Here is a 20,360-nt window from a genome sequence, read left to right as displayed (position 1 = left end):
GAAGATATTCACAATACCTCTATCTGACAAAGAAGCTACATCCAGAATACATGAAGAGCTCTTACAAGACAAAAAGAGAGAAATACCCAAGCCACCCTCAAGAAAGTGCAAAATCTTGAATAGACACTTCATAAAGACAGTATCCAAATGTCCAGTTAAAAATCAGGACCTCAGTTTTGTTAGTTATAATAGGAGTGCAAATAAAAACATTGTAACACCACATCTACAAGAATGGCTAAAATAAAACCAAGTGTTGTCTAATATGAAGAGCAACTGAAGTCAGATGCTGCTAATAGAATGCAGTGAGTGGCAATTCCTTTGGAAGATGGTTTGGCAGCCAACTAAACCTGGATATATCCATTCTCTATAGTAATCCTTCTCCTAGGTATACATGAACAGAAATAAGATTATATGTACATATTTTCAATGAAAGACATGTAGAAGAATATTCATTGAACTATTCATAGTAGCCTCAAACTGGAAACAACACAAATGTCCTTCTGCAATAGTAAAGATAAATGAATTCAAGTGTATTCATATAAAGGGATACTAAATAACAATAAGAATGAACAAATGATGACTACATTTTGAAACGTAAGTAAATCTCACATACTTAATCCCAAGTAGCATTCTGTGTGATCCAATCTTATGAAATTGATGGGGAGGTTTTAGGAGGGGATTCTGGGATGTTGGTAATATTTTGGTTTTGTTTAGGGAGCTAATTGCATGACTTTATTCATTTCTAGATCTTATACATTTTTACATGTAGTTACACTTCACAAACATTTCTTAATTCATTCAGATGCAGGCACTGTGGTACAATGTGTTAAGCCATCACTTGGGATGCCTGCATCCCACATCAGAGTTCCCAGTTCAAGTCCCAACCACTCTGCACTTCCAATCCAGCTTCTTGGAGTCTTGGAGGTAGCAGATAATGGCCCAGGTACTTTGGTCACATGGAGGACCAGAATGGAGTCCTGACTCCTGCCTACAGCCTGGCTCAACCCTGGATGTTGCAGCCATTTTGGGAGTAAACCAGGGATGAGAGAGAGAGAGAGAGAGGAGAGAGATCTGTTGCTCTACTTCATTCTCTCGATCACTCTGCCTTTCAAATACAGACATTAATCATTTAAATATATATAAATAAATATAGGTGGGTTATTCATAATAGGGTGAATGCACAGCAGTGATGGTGCCACCTGCCATGCTCACACCTCTCACCACCATACTTGGCTTCAAATCCCAGCTCTGTGCTTGATGCCAGATTCCAGCCTCCAGCTAATGTACGCTCTGGGAGGCAGCAAATGATGGCTCAAGTGTTTGAGTTCCTGTCAACCATGTGGGAGACCCAGAAACCCAGACTGAGTTCCTGGTTCCTGACTTCAGCTTGGCCCAGCCCATTTAGAGGCATTTGGTGAACAAGCCAGTGAGTGGAAGATACATCTCTCTATCTATCTCTTTCCTCTCTATCCTTATCTTTGTCTCTCTCACTCTTTCTCACTTTCTCTGTCTGGCAAATAAGATAACATTTAAAAAAATTTAATTCAGGGGCCGGCGCAGTGCTGCAGTGGGTTAACGCTCTGGCCTGAAGCACGGCCATCCCATATGGGCGCCAGTTCGAGACCCAGATGTTCCACTTCCGATCCAGCTCCTTGCTATGGCCTGGGATAGCAGTGGAAGATGCTCAAGTCCTTGGGCCCTTGCACCCATGGCCTAGCTCCAGCCGTTGTGGACATCTGGGGAGTGAACCATCAGATGGAAGACCTCTCTCTCTGCCTCTCCTCTCTCTTTGTGTAACTCTGACTTTCAAATAAATAAATAAATCTTTTTAAAAAAATTTTAATTCATTTGTAACAGTAAAAATAAGAGTAATTCTTTATTTTACATTATAAACTTTGTAGTTTATAAGCTATTTTGTACCTGTTACTCACTCAATTTTCTTTTTGATTCATTATTTGAGTTATTCACTCACCAAAGTTTACTATATCTCATATATACGAAGGACAATACTATGAAAGAAATACAAAGGTGAGTAAATTGTTGACACTAGCTTCCAGGAGCTTAGAAAACTAAAAATTTGGGACAAATCTATAGTGCAGCCATGCTAGCAACAATAATCTATTGTGTCCTATATAACAGACACTGTGCTCACACATTACCATTTACATAGCCAACATTCTCTCACACTTAATAACTCCAAGGGGATAAGGATTCTAGCATCATGTTTATTTTCTTCTGAAGATATTTAGTATGCATGCAGGAAGATGTAATGTAATTTTCTGGGGGGAAAAGAAATTTGTTCCCTGAGTTAAGGTTGAGTAGGGTTAGTGAAGAGTACTACAGGCCAAGCTGCTGTCTTCTGTTATTTTATTAATGAGTTCAGAGGGCAGATAATGAATTAAATTGATTTATAGGCACAGGAACATAATATGGATGTGTTAAATTATTCCATTAAATTTTTTATTTTGATTATTTCACAAAGCAACACCTAAGGGACTGTATCTTTATTTAAACTTATATCCTGAAACTCAAGAAATTTCAATTTTTTAAAGAAAATATCAGTCTGAAAGAAATGTGAGGAAATCTATAACACTTGTTTGTGAAGATGTTATTGTTTCTATTTAACAAAATGTGGATTTTACAAGAGCATAAATTTCCAATGATGTCAAAGAACATATGTGACCATTAACATCAGTTATATAGCATTATGAATGACATTTCCCAGGGCAAATGAATATGTTTTATAATAGAATTTTATGGATTGCTAATTTAGTAGCTTTTGCTTAACATTTGATTGTTGCTATTGAAATATTTCACTGATTTTGCCCATGTTTGCTCTGTTCTTACAATATATATCTTTCATGATGACTTTCTTCCAATACCACGAAACAAAGTGATATTCAATAAACATCATCATGAGTTCTCTGCTGTAATTAAATCAATCACTCAAATTTTTCTGCATAGCGTTCCAGGTACTGTGTTCCATACTCCATGCTACTCACAAGCAAAGCAACTTAATAATTGCAAGTTGCTTCTATAGAGGCAGGGTAGCTTGGAAAAATCAAACATTGGAGGAGCACAGTTAAGGCCTGCACAAAGTAAACACAATGTCCCAGGTATTGTGCTTAGCTTTGTCAATTATAAGAACAAATGAGACAGGTTCCTGCCTCAGAAAAGTGTATTCACTACAAGTAAGAGGCATTTAAACATGTTTGTGTTTAGGACTCACATATCATAAAAGTATGAACTCAATGCTTTGGGTAGAGAAGAAGCCATATGCTCTATATGATAGAAATCAGAAAGGTTTCCAGTAAGCAACATGAATGTAAGCAACTCTGTGGTGAAGGGCGAGAACGCCACTCAAGAAAGAAATTTTCTTATGATATGGTTATGGAGGACAATCTGCTTTCTCTTTCTAATTTCCTGTTTTTAATAATGAATAGAGACCTCAACATTTACAGATATCATGGGGAGAATGTTTCTATCTCTCAATTCATCCCAACCTATGGTTTAAAACTTTGATGGGGTTGAGGAGTAACTCATTAATATATGAAGCCTCTGTCCATGTGCTAACTTGCCATGTTCTGCAAGGGTACTCCTCCAAGGTATGAGTGCCCAGAGTTCCCTGAGGGAAGTCAAGTTATTCAGCTGTTCTGTCTGTGACTAAGTGGCTAAGCTCAGGTTAGAACATGGATCCCAGTTTCTACTTGCAGCTCAGCTTGTCTTGTAATAAAGCTGATCCATTCATCCTTGACATCTATGACTCTTCCTCAATCACTTCAGCATATGGAAAGGAAAACTGATGTTCCCCTTAAATGATCCTCAAACCTCGGTACAAAAGCATTTCATCATTTCAGAGTTTGGTGTCTTAAAAAGATTATGGCAAGTTCAGCATGACTAGTATAGAGAGAAAATGGTGGGGGAGATAGCATTGAAGCGGAATCTGGCATGTGGATACAAGGGATATTTTATGCCATGATGAGAAAAATTTACTTAATATTTTTGATAATAAGGAAACTATAGAAATCCTCAAGTAGAATAGCAGATGGTCATATTTTAAAATTAACCGTAGTAATAAAGTGCTGGATTAATAACGGTTATAATATACTATTGTGTTGACATGTGATTACCAAGCTATTGGTATGCCGTATAGCACAATTTTTAGGCATAAAAAAGGCTTGGATTTAAATAACTACTCTGTAATTAATTGTTTAACCTTTGCCCAATAAATTAAACTTTCAAGCCCTAAGTTTAATCATCATTTATATGAACAGTATTTAGGTAGTGTTAATTTGAACATTAACTAAATGAGCAATTAGAAGTACACATTTGCATCGTGCATCTAGATAGCAAAGCATATGCAAATTCTATCTTTCATTAGTTTTCTAGCATTTGAGATACTCATTGTTATATCTTTTGCATAGCATTTTGGGTAATCATCAATGCTCAACCTCAACTCATGTTGTCCATTAAAATTAATCAAAAAATGTATGAAGATATATATATGCTGAGGCCCCACTTCAAGATTCTAATTCAGTAGTCTTTGTAGTAGAGCCCATGTATCTGCCTTTACCTTAGGTTTCATAATAATTCTGATGTACAACCACAATTAAGAATACTTATTTAGTTTGGTATAGATTAAAGACTATTTTCAGATTCATTAAAATATGTTTTATTCATATACCCATAAATACATTGCAATTGACACATAATTGATAAACCTCTCTAGATAAGCTTTGCTAGTAATAACATGAAAAAATGGGTAATAGCATCCTTTGCAAAAGCAATTCATCTGAGGAGCACGTCAGTTTTCCTCTCCATCATTGTTCAAAAGTTACAGAGCCAAGCCTGTAAGTAAAGACAGTATAAACACACATTGAAGACCAGGGAAATGAAAGCATATTCAGAGGGTGTGATCTAAGTGAGATGATGAAATAGCAACCAGAATACTTGGTCCATAATTTGAACACACAAATGAGTCAGAGGTCATGATGTAGCCATCAGTCAGAAACAAAAAAGAAAAGGAATACATCAGTGATTTGGTGGGAGGTCAGAGCAAACAGATTTCTAAAGTGGGAAGGCAAGGCAGTTGGTCAAAGGCCCAGATGGTTCAGCAGGAATCAGGTAATCTATAAGATGAGCAAAAGGTACTGGCACAAGGAGAGCTTGATTTCAAGGCAATCTTCTGTCCTTAGCAAGAAGCTCCTTATACATTCTCTGCTGAAGAAGGAATCTTTCTAGGCTTGTAGGTGGAAACAAGTAAATAGATGGAAATGGAGAAGGTGAAGCTTATGGGAGCAGAAACCTCATAGCACAAATTTCTGTTGCATAATGAGAGGCAGCAACCATGATGCAAAACCACAGGGTTTATATTCAAGAAACTGAAACATGACTGAAAAAATGTCAGAATAATGTGACCTAAAAATAAAAATGCAGACAGGCATTTAATGCAGTAGTTAAGATGCTGTTTGGGATGCCTGCATTCCACACAAAAGTATCTGGGCTTAAATCCTGGCTCCATTTCCAATGCCAGCTTCCTGCTAATACAAACTGTAGGAGATTCAAGTGGTTGGATCTCTGCCACCCACATAGGGGATAGGACTGTGTCTTAGGCTCTTGTCTTCAGCCTGGCCCAGTCACTGCTACTGTGAGTATTTGGTGCACGAACCAGTGGATAGAAGATTTCTATCTCTGTTTGTCTTTGTCTTTATGCTTTTCAAATAAATAAAAATTAAAGTAAAATTAAATGGAACATGTGAGTCATTCATTTATTCAACCAAATTAGTGAATGCCTTCTATTGTTAAGCTCTCTGCAAAGCACCAGGTACACTGGGGTGAAAACACAGTCCCCAGTGATCTTATTGTCTAGTAGAAGAAGTAAGGATAGAATTATTACAATACAAAGCATTATAGCCTATGATACAGTTAACTTTAAGGTATCAGGTAGACTTACCAATGAAGATGAAGTGTTAAAGAATTTATAAGAGTGAGTTAGGGAAGAATGTGATCCACTATGAATGAAAAGCATAGAGAAGATGTGACATGCTCGAGAATTTGAAAGTAACCCAATACAGTTGAAGTAACCAATAAGGTAAGGTTAAGAAGGATGCAAATCAAAAGATAAACAGGAGACCTCTAATGAAAGTCCATGTTAAATTGTTTTTATTTTATCAAAAATATAATTTTCTCTGACTTTAAATAATTTCAAGTAATATATCCAAGGATGTGCAAGATGCAAGATGAAATTGAGTGCCAAATAACGCATGTGAATTCAGCTATGTAATTATCCATGCACAGTCAAATAAGGATTTTGGTTAAAAATAAACTGGTTTAGATCCAGCTCTGAAACTACAGTAAAGCCACAAATACATATCTGAAGGGACATATATAGCTGCAAATGTTTACAATAAATTTATGTTGCCTGTTCTATGAGTTGGTATTAATAAATCGTCTAAAGAAACTGTATAAAAAATCAAGTCAAGGGACCCCAGACAGACTTAACTTTATGCCATATTAATTTGAAACAATAAATATAACTCTCACAAATCTTTGAAAGTGAAATATGGGTCTTAAAAAAGTTACCACATCAAACAAGAAGGATATAGGATTAATGGGATTGACCTATAAAATAGGCATGTCTATACTTTAATAGCCATGCCCTCTAACTATTGGATGACATATCAATTGAGGGAAAAGTCTCAGTGAAGACCACAAGAAAAAGATTCAGGGATTTTTATTCCTCTTTTTAGCAACATATGCACCTATCCAATTTCTTTCCTATTCTTGAGCTGGAAAAAATATACAAATGAGTGGTTTCAAAACACCACAAATTTAAGATCTCAGCTGGGTACCATACCCTGACCATCCTGTCTTGACCAACTGTGTTTTTCATTTCCCTCTAAGCTTTGCCAAAAATTCCCCTCTTTATCCCTGTCTTTTTACACAGTCTGGTGCCCTGATCATTCACTGAATGTAGAACCTGAGTATGACAAGTCATATCCACAGTCACCTGAAGATAGTGAGATCAGTAGACAAAAAGAAACATCTCCCACATTGAAAGGGTAGCTGGTTAATGGTTGGTCTTTATAGAAGACTTAAAAAGCAGAGAACATAAATTTGGGAATTAAACAGGATTCAGTATCTACAAACCCAAAGAAACGGAATTTTTTTTTAATTTATTAGAAAGGCACAATTAGAGAGAGAGAGAGAGAGAGAGAGCAAGAGAGAGATCTTCTATCTGCCGGTTCACTCCCCAAATGGCTGCAACAGCCTGTGGTGGGCCAAACTAAAACCAGGAGCCAGGAGTTTCACCCAGGTCTTGCACAGAGGCACAGGGGCCCAAGCACTTGGGATCCGTTGCTGCTTTCCCAGATGCATTATCAGGAAGCTGGATCAAGTAGAGAAGCCAGGACTTGAACCAGCATCCATATGGGATGCCAGTGCTGTAGGAGGCAGCTGCTTTACCCTCTATGCCACAAAGCCAGCCCAAGAAAAAAGAATATTTTAAAGAAGAAGTAGAAAATAGAATAAACAGCCAGGGAGGGAAGACAAGTAAGGTAAGGTCCAAAAGTGCCCACTGTATGTGGCAATACAATAATCATGGTAAGCAGTGAATTTGTTTCAAATAATTTCAAGTGACAAGAATAGAAAATACGTTTTAGTTAACTGAGCAGTGAATGAGAGTGACTAAGGGGAAAAAGCAAGGAGAGGCCTACCACACTTTCAGGAAGGGTGTCATGAAACAAGATTTCATGATCGATTCAGAGGAATGGAGGAAAAATATTTCATTATGAATATGGCAGTGTTAGCTATGGTAGAAGAGGTGGTGGAGGAGGTAACAGAGGTGATACTTGAAGTGATGGGGAAGGCAGTGGAGGTAGAAGTGGGTAATCCTTGTGGTCATGAGGTGATAAGGATAATGATGATGAAGGTGGGAGATGTGGCAGAGAATCAGAGGGGGTGGTGTGAGTTATGATGGAGGCGGTGATAGTAGTAGCAATGAAGGCAGATACAGTGGTGGCATCCAAAGTAAGGTTGTAGTATTAGTAGTGATGGATGCAGTCATGATAGTAGAAACTGAAATATTTTTTAATATAGGAAACACTTGAGCATATTTCCTAGTAGAGCAAAAGAGCTAGTGAGAGAAAGCTAATAAAGAGAGAAAGGGTGATCATTGAATTGATCCCAGGGGAAAATAGACAAGGGGTTGGAGCACAAGTGGGGTAACTACACAGCAATCTTCCATAGCCAAAATTTCTATGCCAGTCTACTTAAAATTCTCCAAACATGTCCTAGAGTTTCATGATTGACTCTGCACTTGTACTTGGTGTCTTGAATGCTCTTTTTCCAGCTCACTTTCAAAATGTAACTTTTATTCTTTCTTCAAAATAGAATTCAAACTGTATGTGAGGTACAATAAAAGAGGTTATGAAGATTGAAAGTTAATATAAGAGGCCGGCGCCGAGGCTCACTAGGCTAATCCTCCGCCTAGCAGCGCCGGCACACCGGGTTCTAGTCCCGGTTGGGGCGCCGGATTCTGTCCCGGTTGCCCCTCTTCCAGGCCAGCTCTCTGCTGTGGCCAGGGAGTGCAGTGGAGGATGGCCCGAGTACTTGGGCCCTGCACCCCATGGGAGACCAGGATAAGTACCTGGCTCCTGCCATCGGATCGGCGTGGTGTGCTGGCCGCAGCGCACTGGCTGCGGCAGCCATTGGAGGGTGAACCAACGGCAAAGGAAGACCTTTCTCTCTGTCTCTCTCTCTCTCACTGTCCACTCTGCCTGTCAAAAATAAAAAAAAGGAAATAAAAAAAATAAAAAGAAAGTTACTATAAGATGTTTTGGAGAAAAATGTTATAATACAAGGCAAGAACTTACTACAACATTAGAAGAATTAAAACAAATAGTCAGCCAGCACCATGGCTCGCTAGGCTAATCCTCCACCTGCAGCACCGGCACCCCAGGTTCTAGTCCCGGTCGGGGCGCTGGATTCTGTCCCAGTTGCTCCTCTTCCAGTCCAGCTCTCTGCTGTGGCCCAGGAAGGCAGTGAGGGATGGCCTAAGTGCTTGGGCCCTGCACCCCATGGGAGACCAGGAGGAAGCACCTGGCTCCTGGCTTCAGATAGGCACAGCGCACCGGCCGTAGCAGCCATTTGGGGGGTGAACCAATGGAAGGAAGACCTTTCTCTCTGTCTCTCTCTCTCACTGTCTAACTCTGCCTGTCAAAAAAAAAAAAAAAAAAAAAACAGAAACAAATAGTCAATGTAACAAATATATAACCATTCTTCTCATGGACCAAGCACTGTTCTAGGTGATAGATACAAAAAGAACAAATTCATAGACAATGCATATTATTAAAAAATGGATTTCAAAATACTTTTTGCATCAAAATAAACATCTTTTAATTCCATTTTTCCAATAACTTTTTATTTATCTTTGTGTATCTTAAAAACAGAAATATTAAGCCATTGTCATCTAAGTTCAACTTAGAAGTTTGGGTCATTTGGACACATAATACACTAATGAAAGCCCATTGCTACAGAGGAGCAACCAACCCCTTCCTAGCACAACAGTTACAAAATGGATTTGAGACACAGTTGTGGGCCACAGAAAAATAAAAAGCATGATCATAAATATCTTAATTTTATAATGGTAGATACATTATTAACGTCTCAAAAATGAGGAAAGATCCCCTTTCCCCTTTGACAAGGATTGTTGCTATAGTGATGGTCAGCAAAGCTATGGCTAAGTGCTTGGGCCATCACTGGCTTCTCCCAGATACCTGCATTACCAGAAAGCTGGGATGGAGCAAGGGGCTGGGACTTGAATCTGGGTACTGCTGTGTAGGATGCAGGTATCCTAAGTAGCAGCTTAAATGTTGTGCCCAACACTTGCCCCCAAATTATCTGCTTTCAAAAAATCCATGGTTTTTAAATTGTCTATGTGATAAGGATTATCAAATGCTTTTTTCCAGCCTAAATATTCCTATGGACTTCAGACTTTCACTGAACAAGTCTATTTAGATGTCTGTTATGTGAAATTTTATATGTATGACCAAAACAGAACTAATCATGTTGACCAAATGTATCCAAACTATTTCCACTACCACAAGCCTACCTCATCGAAAAAAATTATACCCAAATTGTGTAATAGAGTTTCCCAGTCTTCACAACAGTGTTTCAAAATATTTCATTTATTCATTTGAGAGGCAGAGATACAGAAAGGATTAGACTTTCTATAAAAAGAAAGATGGCTATTATATATTTCAGTACATAAAAGAAACACATGACCAAATCTACTCCCTCCCTATCCTGCTGTGGCTTCTACTGTGTCTACTATGTGCATATTCCTTTGAGTAAATGCATTGCCTCAAGATGCCTCTGTAGTGAATAGGAACAGAGAATAATTATAAGTATTTAGCTTCAAATCCACACTGCACAATTTTCTAGCTTTGTGATGGTAAACAAGTCATGGGTGTCCTTATCTTCATCAGTACAGTATATAGCAATAGCTAAGTAGACTAATTACATTAAATGATGTAAATTAGTGTATATGTGTACACTCACCAAATGTGAGTTCCTTCCCGTCTTGTTATCTTAGAAGAGTGACATATCAACCTGATCACACTCTAGCTAATGTCTTCAGGAAATAGAGAAAAGACAAGATAAATTTTCAATATGATTCAATATGGATAAAAATTGTTGAATAAGTAAATTAATTGTGGAAAGATCTTAGTTCCACATATTTTTGACAAAAGCAGTGAAGAACTTCACTGTATGTATTCTGAAAATAAGAAAATTCTACATAAGCACCAGAAAAGAAAGATTGGCATTTCATTGTTATCACTTTAACTGAAAATGTTCCTTTAGCTCTGGGGTTCTTACAGGACCACAAGACTTTAGGGCACTATTTGAAACCACTTGTGAGCTGTGAGCTGTTTATTCCACATCCTTGTCAGGTCTTGAGAAGTCAAAAAGAAATTTTCTCAGTCTAATTCAAATCCAGAATCTAGAAAGAAACAAGAAGATAGGGGGAAGCTTTTGGTAGTGATGATTTTTTTTATGCTGTTCTGTTAGCTATATTTAATGAGCTGTTGTGTGGAAACATAAATTTTGGCAAAGAAGAGATAAAGAAAAGAATCAAAGAACACAAGAAATGAGGCAGTATGGTTGATACAAAATCTGAAAGACTGCATTAAATAAACTTTTAATTTCTTTCAATCTCCAAGACATTATAATCCCCCTGATTTCAACTTTCCCTCTAAAATGAATTCTTCAACACTTTCTACTATTATACTGCATTCCTGCAACATGTCCAGAGAGGTTTCAGATCAGTGGTTTGTTCTTTGATATTCATTTAGAGGTATTTACCACAGTGAATTTCAGAAGGAGGTCATGACAGAAGATGTACTGGGGGACTTAGCCTGACAGAGGGAGCAGCAAAGCTCCTGTGAATGAGCCCCTTTCCTTTGTGTGGCAGGACACTCTGTGCTGTTCCCCCTCTGGTGAAAACCATTCCAGACCAGAGTTTGCCTTCTCCTTTTCCCATCTCCTAGTGCACTTGTCTCTTTCTGCTCAGAAACTCCATATCAGTACTTATCCATTCTTCTCGCTTCCCCACTTTGCCATCCTCAACCCCATACTCCCATCACACCCATGTACATAGTCCCAGTCTTCTTAAGACTTTAGAATAAAACTCTAAGTAGGCAGAAATATCCATACTAAGCCAAGTAGTCATATTTTCCCATGGCACTTTACATGCACTTTTTTTTTTTAGCTTCATAGCCATCTTATAAAGAACTAGTGGAATTCTATGGAAACTATCCAGGAATATCTGCTGCAGAAGTCCTGGAAGCCTGACTTAGGAGAGAAGAAAGAAAGGAAACCAAATTCCTAGGACACAGTTCCAAGAAAACAGAAGCCAAGCAAGTGTAGGAAATGGTGGGGGATGGCAGCTTTGACTAATGTGGTGGGGGGTACAGGTGAAGGTACTTAAATACTATAAATAATTAGAATCAAGCATTTGCTCTTGAGTAGAGATGGGAAGGGTCGTGGTGGAGGACAGGTGCACACTAACATCTACTAATGCCAAGATTTGGGGAGTGGTGGGTGGGGAGACAGTTCTGATGGGCTCTATTTTAGATAAATAGATGGATGGATAGATAGATAGATAGAGCACCTGTATTTCCAATGGGGAGAGGATTCTCAAGGTTTAGAAAACAAACCTTGGTGTCTGAACCTCAAGTAGAAAAAGGCAATGATCAGATAAAATGGCTGGGAAAACAATGCAGAATGTGTAATGCATTTAACATGTGGCAAGCAATGTAGGCAAATGGCATTGGTGGGCCTCAGTTGTAGAAACTTGCACTTCACAGTGCAATTCACATATCCGTGAATGTTAAGTATTTGAGCTTTAAACCACTGTCTGCTATTAGTTGAGTATGGTGAAAAGGGGAGGCAGGAAAAGGAGAAGGCACAGGGGTAAAGACAAGGATGCTGCTCTCTGGAGCAGTCCTCTGTATGGACCAGCCCTTTTCAGAGGGAAAATTGAAGATTAAGGGTACACAAATAACATAACAAGAAACTACCTGGATGAACGTTTAGCCAAACTCTGGTGGCTGCTCTTTGACCCTTAGCCAATTTCATCATGAAGCACTTCAGTGAAAAAAAAAAAAAATCAATGATCCTGATGGAGCTACTTGGGACTTTAGCAATTCTAAGGGAAGAAAGCATCTTTGCACCAGTCTCCTCCAAAATTTACCTTCCCGCAAGAGTAGGAGGTTGATGATTTGTTTTGCATTTGGACTAACAAACCACAACATAATTTTCCTGAGCTTTTCTTCAGCCTTATCTATAATCTATACAAATTACGTTTAATAAGCAGTTGTATTTTGTTGGCCCAATATCTACTACCCTTTTTTTTTTCTTTATTTGAAAGAGTTACACAGAGAGAAGGAGAGGCAGAGAGAGAGGTTTTCCATCAGCTGGTTCACTCTCCAATTGGCCACAACGGCCGGAGCTGCCAGTGGAAAGCCAGGAGCTTCTTCCAGGTCTCCCACGTGGGTGCAGGGGCCCAAGGACTTGGGCCATCTTCTACAGCTACCCCCAGGCCATAGCAGAGAGCTGGATCGGAAGTGGAGCAGCTGGATCTCGAACTGGCACCCACATAGGATGCCAGCACTGCAGACCACGGCTTTACCCATTATACCACAGCGCCCGCCAGGTTATCTCTGGGTCAAAGCTCACGTCACTCAGAGACACCTTGTTTAGATTTGGCGCCCACGGTCTTTGGTGAAGTTGGAAATCGATCGGGGCTGTAGATCCGTGTCCTCGCCGAGACAGGATGACCCCAGATCGGATGTGGTCCCCGGAGACATTTTCCTAGGGAGGAACTGTTCTAAAAGGACGTCTGAGCAGCGCGCTGCGGTTTTCAGTGCTTGTCATCTGCAGCGCGGAAACAGTGTCCTCGTTAAGTGGGCTGAGCGAAGCCCGCGAGGAGGGCGGGCGACTGGCGCCCGAGCCCGCACCGCCCCGAGGGACGCGCACTGGGTCGTGAGAGCACACAGACCCTTCCGCCCTTAGCTGGGGCTCCCTCAACCGGCGGGAACCGGGAGCCTCTGCAGTGCGCCACCCCGCACCCGGCGCTTCAGCAAACGGACCCTGCAGAGCTCTCTGCCCCGGCCCTGGCGACAAGGACCGTGCCTTCAGGCCTCGATCCCCGGGAACGCGACCCTGGCGCCCCTGGCACGCGGCCCTCACAGCGCCCCGGGCGCTGCGCTCCACCTCCCGGTGCTGGCCCTTTGGTCCCCCGCCCTTCTCCCCACTTCGTCTGCAGCCCCGGCCTCCGCAGCCCGGCTGCCTGCCGAGGCCAAGGAGCCGCGCGGACAGAGGCGCACCGGCAGCCGCGGCACCACGTGTCCAAGCCGGGCTGGCGCGGCCGGAGCGAGCCGGGCCCGGCTCCGGCTCCCCGAACCTGAGCGAAAACCAGCAGCTACGCGGGGTGCCGTCCGCGCCCGCGCCCGCGCGCGGCCTAGCCGGGCCCCGGCCTCCCGGGCGCACGTCGGTGCCTCCACCTGGACGGCGCGATGCGGCCCTTCTGGCAGAGAAAGGGTAAGAGGGGCGTCCGCGTGCGAGCACAGGAGAGCGACTGTACGTCTTCGGTCCAATGACGGCGGAGATGGGGCGCTAGGACCCCGGCACCGCCCCTTCCAGCAAGGAAGCTATCCAGGGTGCTGCTCCTGGACTCACGGGAGGTCGCGGGAACTGGGGTGTCCAGGGGTCTCAGCGGAAGGAGGCCCAGGGCATCGCGTTCCAGCAGTGTGGCTGGAACTGAGTGGCCAGGCTGGACTCATGGAGACAAGCTGGGTTGGCCGTGCCATGGTATTGGCCGTCGGTTTTGGGTCTCCCTGAACTGGTTGCCCTCGGCCGTGGGCTTGGAAATGGTGCATTTTGATTAGGAAGAATCAGCAAAGAATTGACGGTCTACAAAAAGCTTTGGTGGATCTGTGTAAGATGATATCCCCCTAATGTGTGTGTGTGTGTGTGTGTGTGTGTGTGTGTGTAAGTAAAAGGGTTAAGTGGAGAAAGGACCCATTTTTCGTAGAGTTATTGTTGAAGGGCACAGCAGATGAGCTCCAAACAGCCTCATGGTAGGTGGTATCAATAGGTTTCAACTTAAAATAGGAGTGAATTGCAGAGCGGAAGAGATTTGTCAGCTGAAATTGGTGCGTGGGAAGAGATTCTTAAAGCTTTAAATGGAAGAATTCACCTAGGGAAAGCAGCTCTCCTGGTGTTTTATCTTCTCCAGTGTGGAACAGGTATCGCCTGACAAGGAAAGCAGAAAACTGTACTGTGAGATTCTCGCAGGGGCTTCTCTCTGGTCTTGACTCCAGGAGCAGGGCCGGGTAGCAACGGGCAGCTGCAGCCTCTGAGTCTCGCTTCTCAGACAAGGGCCCGATTTGAACCCCACAGCCTACAGTCTTCAGCTTTGATCCTTGCTTCTTCCTCCTCGAAGGGTGCGATGGGGGCCAGAGGAGTCCAGGGTTCTCTATGCCAAGTTTTTACGCTTGTACATTTGAGAGAACAGCAGCACCCCTCCCCTTAAAAGATGAATTCACACGAAATCGTGTTTTTTAATTTGCTTCAGATTTCAAAGCAGCAATACAGTATCGTAGTGCAGCTTTTGGTTACTTAGTTTGACAATATTATTTTAATGCAAAATATTTGAAAATATTATTTAATGCAAAATTTAAAGACGCTGTTCAATCCAAGATGATCTCCATTACACTTAAGCCATATTTTACTAACTAGATTTGCAGTTAACAGTCTTTAAGTGATATCAGAATTGAAAGTAAATAATCAGATATTTACTCAATATCTTAATATTAAATATATATATAAATATATAAATTTAATATCTTAAATGCAGGTGCCCTAAAAAAGTAGGTTTGAAGCTTAATTTTTACACTGAACTACTGAGGGTAGCAGGAGGCAAGTGATTTGTTCAACAGCATGAATAAGTGCCAGGGGCAAACTTAGAACCAGATATCTCCTAATACCCAGTCATGTGGTCTTACTTTTTTCTTTTCATATTTTAGCAAAAATATTAACACATATATGCAAAATAATTATTTTACAAAACAGGCATTGGTGGGCCTGGACACAGGGTGAGAAGAGTGTATCTATAAAGGGCAGCATAAGAGAGATGTTCATAATAACTATAGTTATTATATAGTATGTATATAGAGTATAGTACATATATATAGTATGTATATCTTGTTTGTGGTGGTGGTTACACAAATCTACACATGCGATGGAAAGTCATGGAACTATGTGCACTGATGTCAATTTCCTGGTTTTGATATTATGCTATAATTATGTAGGCTATAACCATTGGGAGAAGCAGGCAGAATGTACATAGGACCCCCGTGTATTACCTTGGCAATTTCTTGTATGTCTGTAATTACTGCAAAAAAAAAAAAAAAAACACTTTCTCTAATGTCATTAGCTGCTTGTCTAACTGTGAATGTACATATAATACCTCATTTACTCTATATGCTGTCTTAAGTGTTTAATAGATACTTAAAATATAGTGATGCAAACTAATACCTGCAATATCTTTATTGATATTTAAAGTACTATTATTCATGCTGGGATATCAGTATAGCCTGGAGGTATTATATCACAAATAAGCAGTAGGCACTATTTCAATTTATTTATTTAAAATTTTGGAAAACAGGAGAAAGTGTTTCCTTTAAATAGTCATTGTGCTGAGATATCAGCTTGGAGTCTTCCTTTCTTTCTTCTTTCCCTCCCTCCCTCCCTCACTCCCTCCCTCCCTCCCTCCTTCCTTCCTTCTTTTCTGCCATGAAAATCCTTAGGGCTTCAGCCTACAGTTGGGCTCACAGATCCCCTCTCTCCTTAGTAGGACCCACCCTGTGCTCCTGATGATTGCACCCAGAGACTTGACCCAGCAGAAGTGATAGGAGGGGCTAGGCTTTCTATAGAAAGAAGCCGATGTTCCTAAAAAAGTATCTGTTTGAGAGAAATCAGGAATGTAAATTAAGTTGATTGAAACATCTGAAAAGTCTTTTGTGGATTTTTTGAACTGTCCTCACCAACATTAAGGTGTTTCTTCTTAGAACGTGGGCCCCATGGCAGAAGCCCAGAACACCTAAATGTATTCTTAAAACTTCAGCAGTGCTGTGGACTGAGGTCCTAGCAGGTGCTGGTGAAATAAAGAAAGCCCCCTTTCATTTATTAATTTATTATTTTTATTTAATTTATTATTTATTTGAGTGCCACTTCAGACCAAAAGAGTGTCCTTCTGCATGGAGAAGGCAGTATTTCCAGAACTTCAGTATTTAGAGTATTCTTCACGATTTTTACTTTCTTTGAATATGAATGTGCCACTATTCACTTAATATTTCAGTTGACACACAAATTTTCAACTTGGCTTTTATCCATGGAAAAATACCAACGGGATACTTGGTTTCCTGTGTTACTTATCTATTTCCTAGTTGTAAAAATATTCAAATAACTTTTACAAAGGTTTATCCATGAACAGCTGGAGGTCTTCCATGTGCCACCGGAAGGACCCAAGCCCAGTGGGAAGTACTGGGTAATGACAAGGCTTTGCGAGGTCCCTCAGGAAGTGGTGAGGGAGGGAAACCTGCCTGCATGGGGGAAAAACAACTGTGAAGTTTAAAATTCAGCCTCAGATTTTATCTCCATGTGGTCTTACGAATGGTATAATTGTGGTTGGAGTGAGTACTTCCAGTGTTAAGACAGCTAATTACATCATTGAGAAGATCCAATTGTCCTTTATTGAAATTAGATTTGAACTCACATTATTGCATTAATTTCTACTGTCTCCCAACCAACCAAAAATTCTCAGTAGTAATATCATATGAAACCTACTGAGAGTCCTCACTCAAGTTCACATTCTTTGTCACATGTCCCAAGATGACAGCCTATGGGCCACATTCAGTGATATCAAAAAAAAAAAAAAAACCATTGGGGTAAGGGTCAGTTTTTGGCCTAATGATTACTATGCCTGCATTCTGTATTACAGCGCCTGAATTCTATTCTCAGCTCCAGTTCCTAACTCCACCGTCATCGCCATTGCAGACTCTGGGAGTCAGTAATCATGGTTCAAGTGATTGTGTTCTTGCCACCCACATGGGAGGCTTATATTGTGCTTCCTGTTCTTGGCTCCCAGCTTTTGCCCTGGCCCAGTGTCAGCTGCTGATTGGCATTTGGGGAGTGAACAAGTGAATGAGAGCTCTCTTTCTCTATGTCTGTCTGTATAATAAACACATATTAGGAGAGTATTCATTAACAAAACATTCAAATTAAAATTTTTAAAAATCAAGAGGGTTCACATAAAAATTCAAGATTTCTGATTTCTCTATGAAAATGACGTCAGTTAGAACTGAGAAGTGTGCCGGCGCCACAGCTCACTAGGCTAATCCTCCGCCTGAGGCACCGGCACACCAGGTTCTAGTCCCGGTCGGGGCACCGGATTCTGTCCCAGTTGCTCCTCTTCCAGTCCAGCTCTCTGCTGTGGCCTGGAAAAGCAGTGGAGGATGGCCCAAGTGCTTGGGCCCTGCACCCGCATGGGAGACCAGGAGGAGGCACCTGGCTTCTGGCTTCGGATCGACACAGCGCAATAGCTGGCAGTAGTGGCCATTTGGGGGTGAACCAACGGAAGGAAGACCTTTCTCTCTATCTCTCTCTCTCACTGTCTAACTCTGTCTGTCAAGAAAAAAAAAAAAACTGAGAAGTGGGGCTGGCGCCGTGGCTCGCTAGGTTAATCCCCCGCCTGCGGTGCTGGCATCCCATATGGGCGCCAGGTTCTAGTCCCGGTTGCTCCTCTTCCAGTCCAGCTCTCTGCTGTGGCCCAAGTGCTTGGGCCCCTGCTCCCACATGGGAGACCAGGAAGAAGCACCTGGCTCCTGGCTTTGGATCGGCACAGCACTGGCCGCAGCAGCAATTTGGGGAGTGAACCAGCGAAAGGAAGACCTTTCTCTCTCTCTCTCTCTCTCTCTCTGCTTATAACTCAACTGTAATAATAATAATAATAATAATAGTAATAATAATAAAAAGACCTGAGAAGTGCTGGCTGGGTACTCTGCTCTTTACAATGTCTGCTATCATTCTAGAAGATAATATACTGACCAATCAGCTCATCTGCATCTGTGTTAACTGCCTGCATAAATAAGTATCCAAGACTTGTTACCTGTGTTCAACCATTTCTTAGGTTCACTAGTCCTAACTCTATCTGTTAAAAAAAGAAAAATGAAGCTAAGTTTGGCCCAAGTTACTCTCTGGGGTACAGGATGCTCTCTAAGTATCTTTTATAAGTTCCCAGAAGCCATTGTTAATTAATCTGCATGAAATATTCTCTAATATTTCATTTCAGTCTCACCAGGTTATGTTCTAGATTCTTTTCCTTCTCGTTTTTGAAAATCAGAACTATATGCTTAATTTCTAGATTTACATACTCTTGTTATTTCTCTTAACCCCAGGATATATTAGAGATATTAATGGTGACACCATGGTTCTATTTGTAAAACTTGAGATTATAAACTCTGGAACATAATCTATCTGACAAATGAACTAAATGCCATAAAAGAAGCTTGTAGCACTACCTGGCCTGTTTTTATTCTCTTCTACCAACTTTTATTCTGTTCTTGTTTAAATTTGGAGATATTTTTTACCTGATAGAGAAGGAAAATAGTAGCTAAAAAATTCTTCACTCTCTTGGTTATCCATTAATTAACTGCAACAAGTAATGAGCTTATGCTTTTCTTTCTTGTTTTCTTTCAGAAATAATTAAAGTGAATAGTTTTTTCTTAATATTTTGCAAGTCATAATTCAAAAACAGATTCCAGAATTCATGACACTCTAAACTGAACATTTACTGTATCAAATGTTCTTGGAATTAGAACCATGGATTTTGAAATTTTTCATATTTATAGTAATAATACTTATTTTCATAATATCTCAGAATTTAAATCAACTAAACATATTTTTATTGATAAAATGGTGGTGATATAAGGGAAAGACTTCAAAATTTGAATATCCTGAATGACCTTATAGAGTGAACATGCAAGTTCAATACAGAGAAGGCAATAATTAAGAAGTCATCAGTTTCTCTGAAAATAGGAAATAAAATATGCCTTTAATCTCAGAAAAGCACTTATTTTCCTATTCCCTAAAGAAAACTGCAGACCTTTGGTGACCCAACCAAAGGCAGTTACCTGAGTTAAAACCATAAAATCTATTTAGTTTCAACTTAGTAATAGTGAGCATTTCTTTCCCAAGGGCAGAGTTGACATCTTTGTAGTAAATGAGAAATAGGGTGGAAGATGATATTAACCAGTTATTTCCCTTCTTCCTTGGTTTAACCTGTGCCCAGGGAAGCTCAATTCATAATTTCATACCACTAATACACATAAAATTAACTTCAAAAGGTGTGGATAATAGTCTGAGTGAGCAGGAGCTATTAAACCTAATGACACTTAGGCATTTATCACAGTGATGCACATCTTTGAAAGAGTCATTATGCCGGCGCCGCGGCTCACTAGGCTAATCCTCCGCCTAGCGGCGCCGGCACACCGGGTTCTAGTCCCGGTCGGGGCTCCGGATTCTGTCCCGGTTGCCCCTCTTCCAGGCCAGCCCTCTGCTGTGGCCAGGGAGTGCAGTGGAGGATGGCCCAGGTGCTTGGGCCCTGCACCCCATGGGAGACCAGGAAAAGCACCTGGCTCCTGGCTCCTGCCATCGGATCAGCGCGGTGCGCCGGCCGCGGCGGCCATTGGAGGGTGAACCAACGGCAAAGGAAGACCTTTCTCTCTGTCTCTCTC

The 20,360-nt window shown here is 41.0% G+C and overlaps 1 protein-coding gene across 3 annotated transcripts in view; it reads left to right on the top strand.

Moving 5' to 3' along the window:
* Positions 1-13,607: 13,607 nt before the first annotated feature.
* Positions 13,608-20,360, top strand: part of SYBU (syntabulin) — a 131,303-nt gene continuing 124,550 nt past the window's right edge. Inside the window, exon 1 of one of the 3 annotated variants that reach the window (XM_051843979.3) lies at positions 13,608-14,103. Coding sequence is in view for 1 of the 3 variants with exons in the window: in XM_051843982.3 (XP_051699942.2) it covers positions 14,079-14,103 (25 nt within the window). In the remaining 2 variants the exon portion in view is untranslated. The remainder of the gene's footprint in view (positions 14,104-20,360) is intronic. The other 2 variants (XM_051843980.3, XM_051843982.3) reach the window with 2 other exon arrangements.

The sequence above is a fragment of the Oryctolagus cuniculus genome, chromosome 6 (assembly GCF_051225735.1).
Source record: "Oryctolagus cuniculus isolate XC-2025 breed Fujian yellow rabbit chromosome 6, ASM5122573v1, whole genome shotgun sequence".
NCBI lineage: Eukaryota > Metazoa > Chordata > Mammalia > Lagomorpha > Leporidae > Oryctolagus > Oryctolagus cuniculus.
Note: the sequence above shows the minus strand (reverse complement) of the source record. Positions and strands in the feature narration are given on the sequence as shown.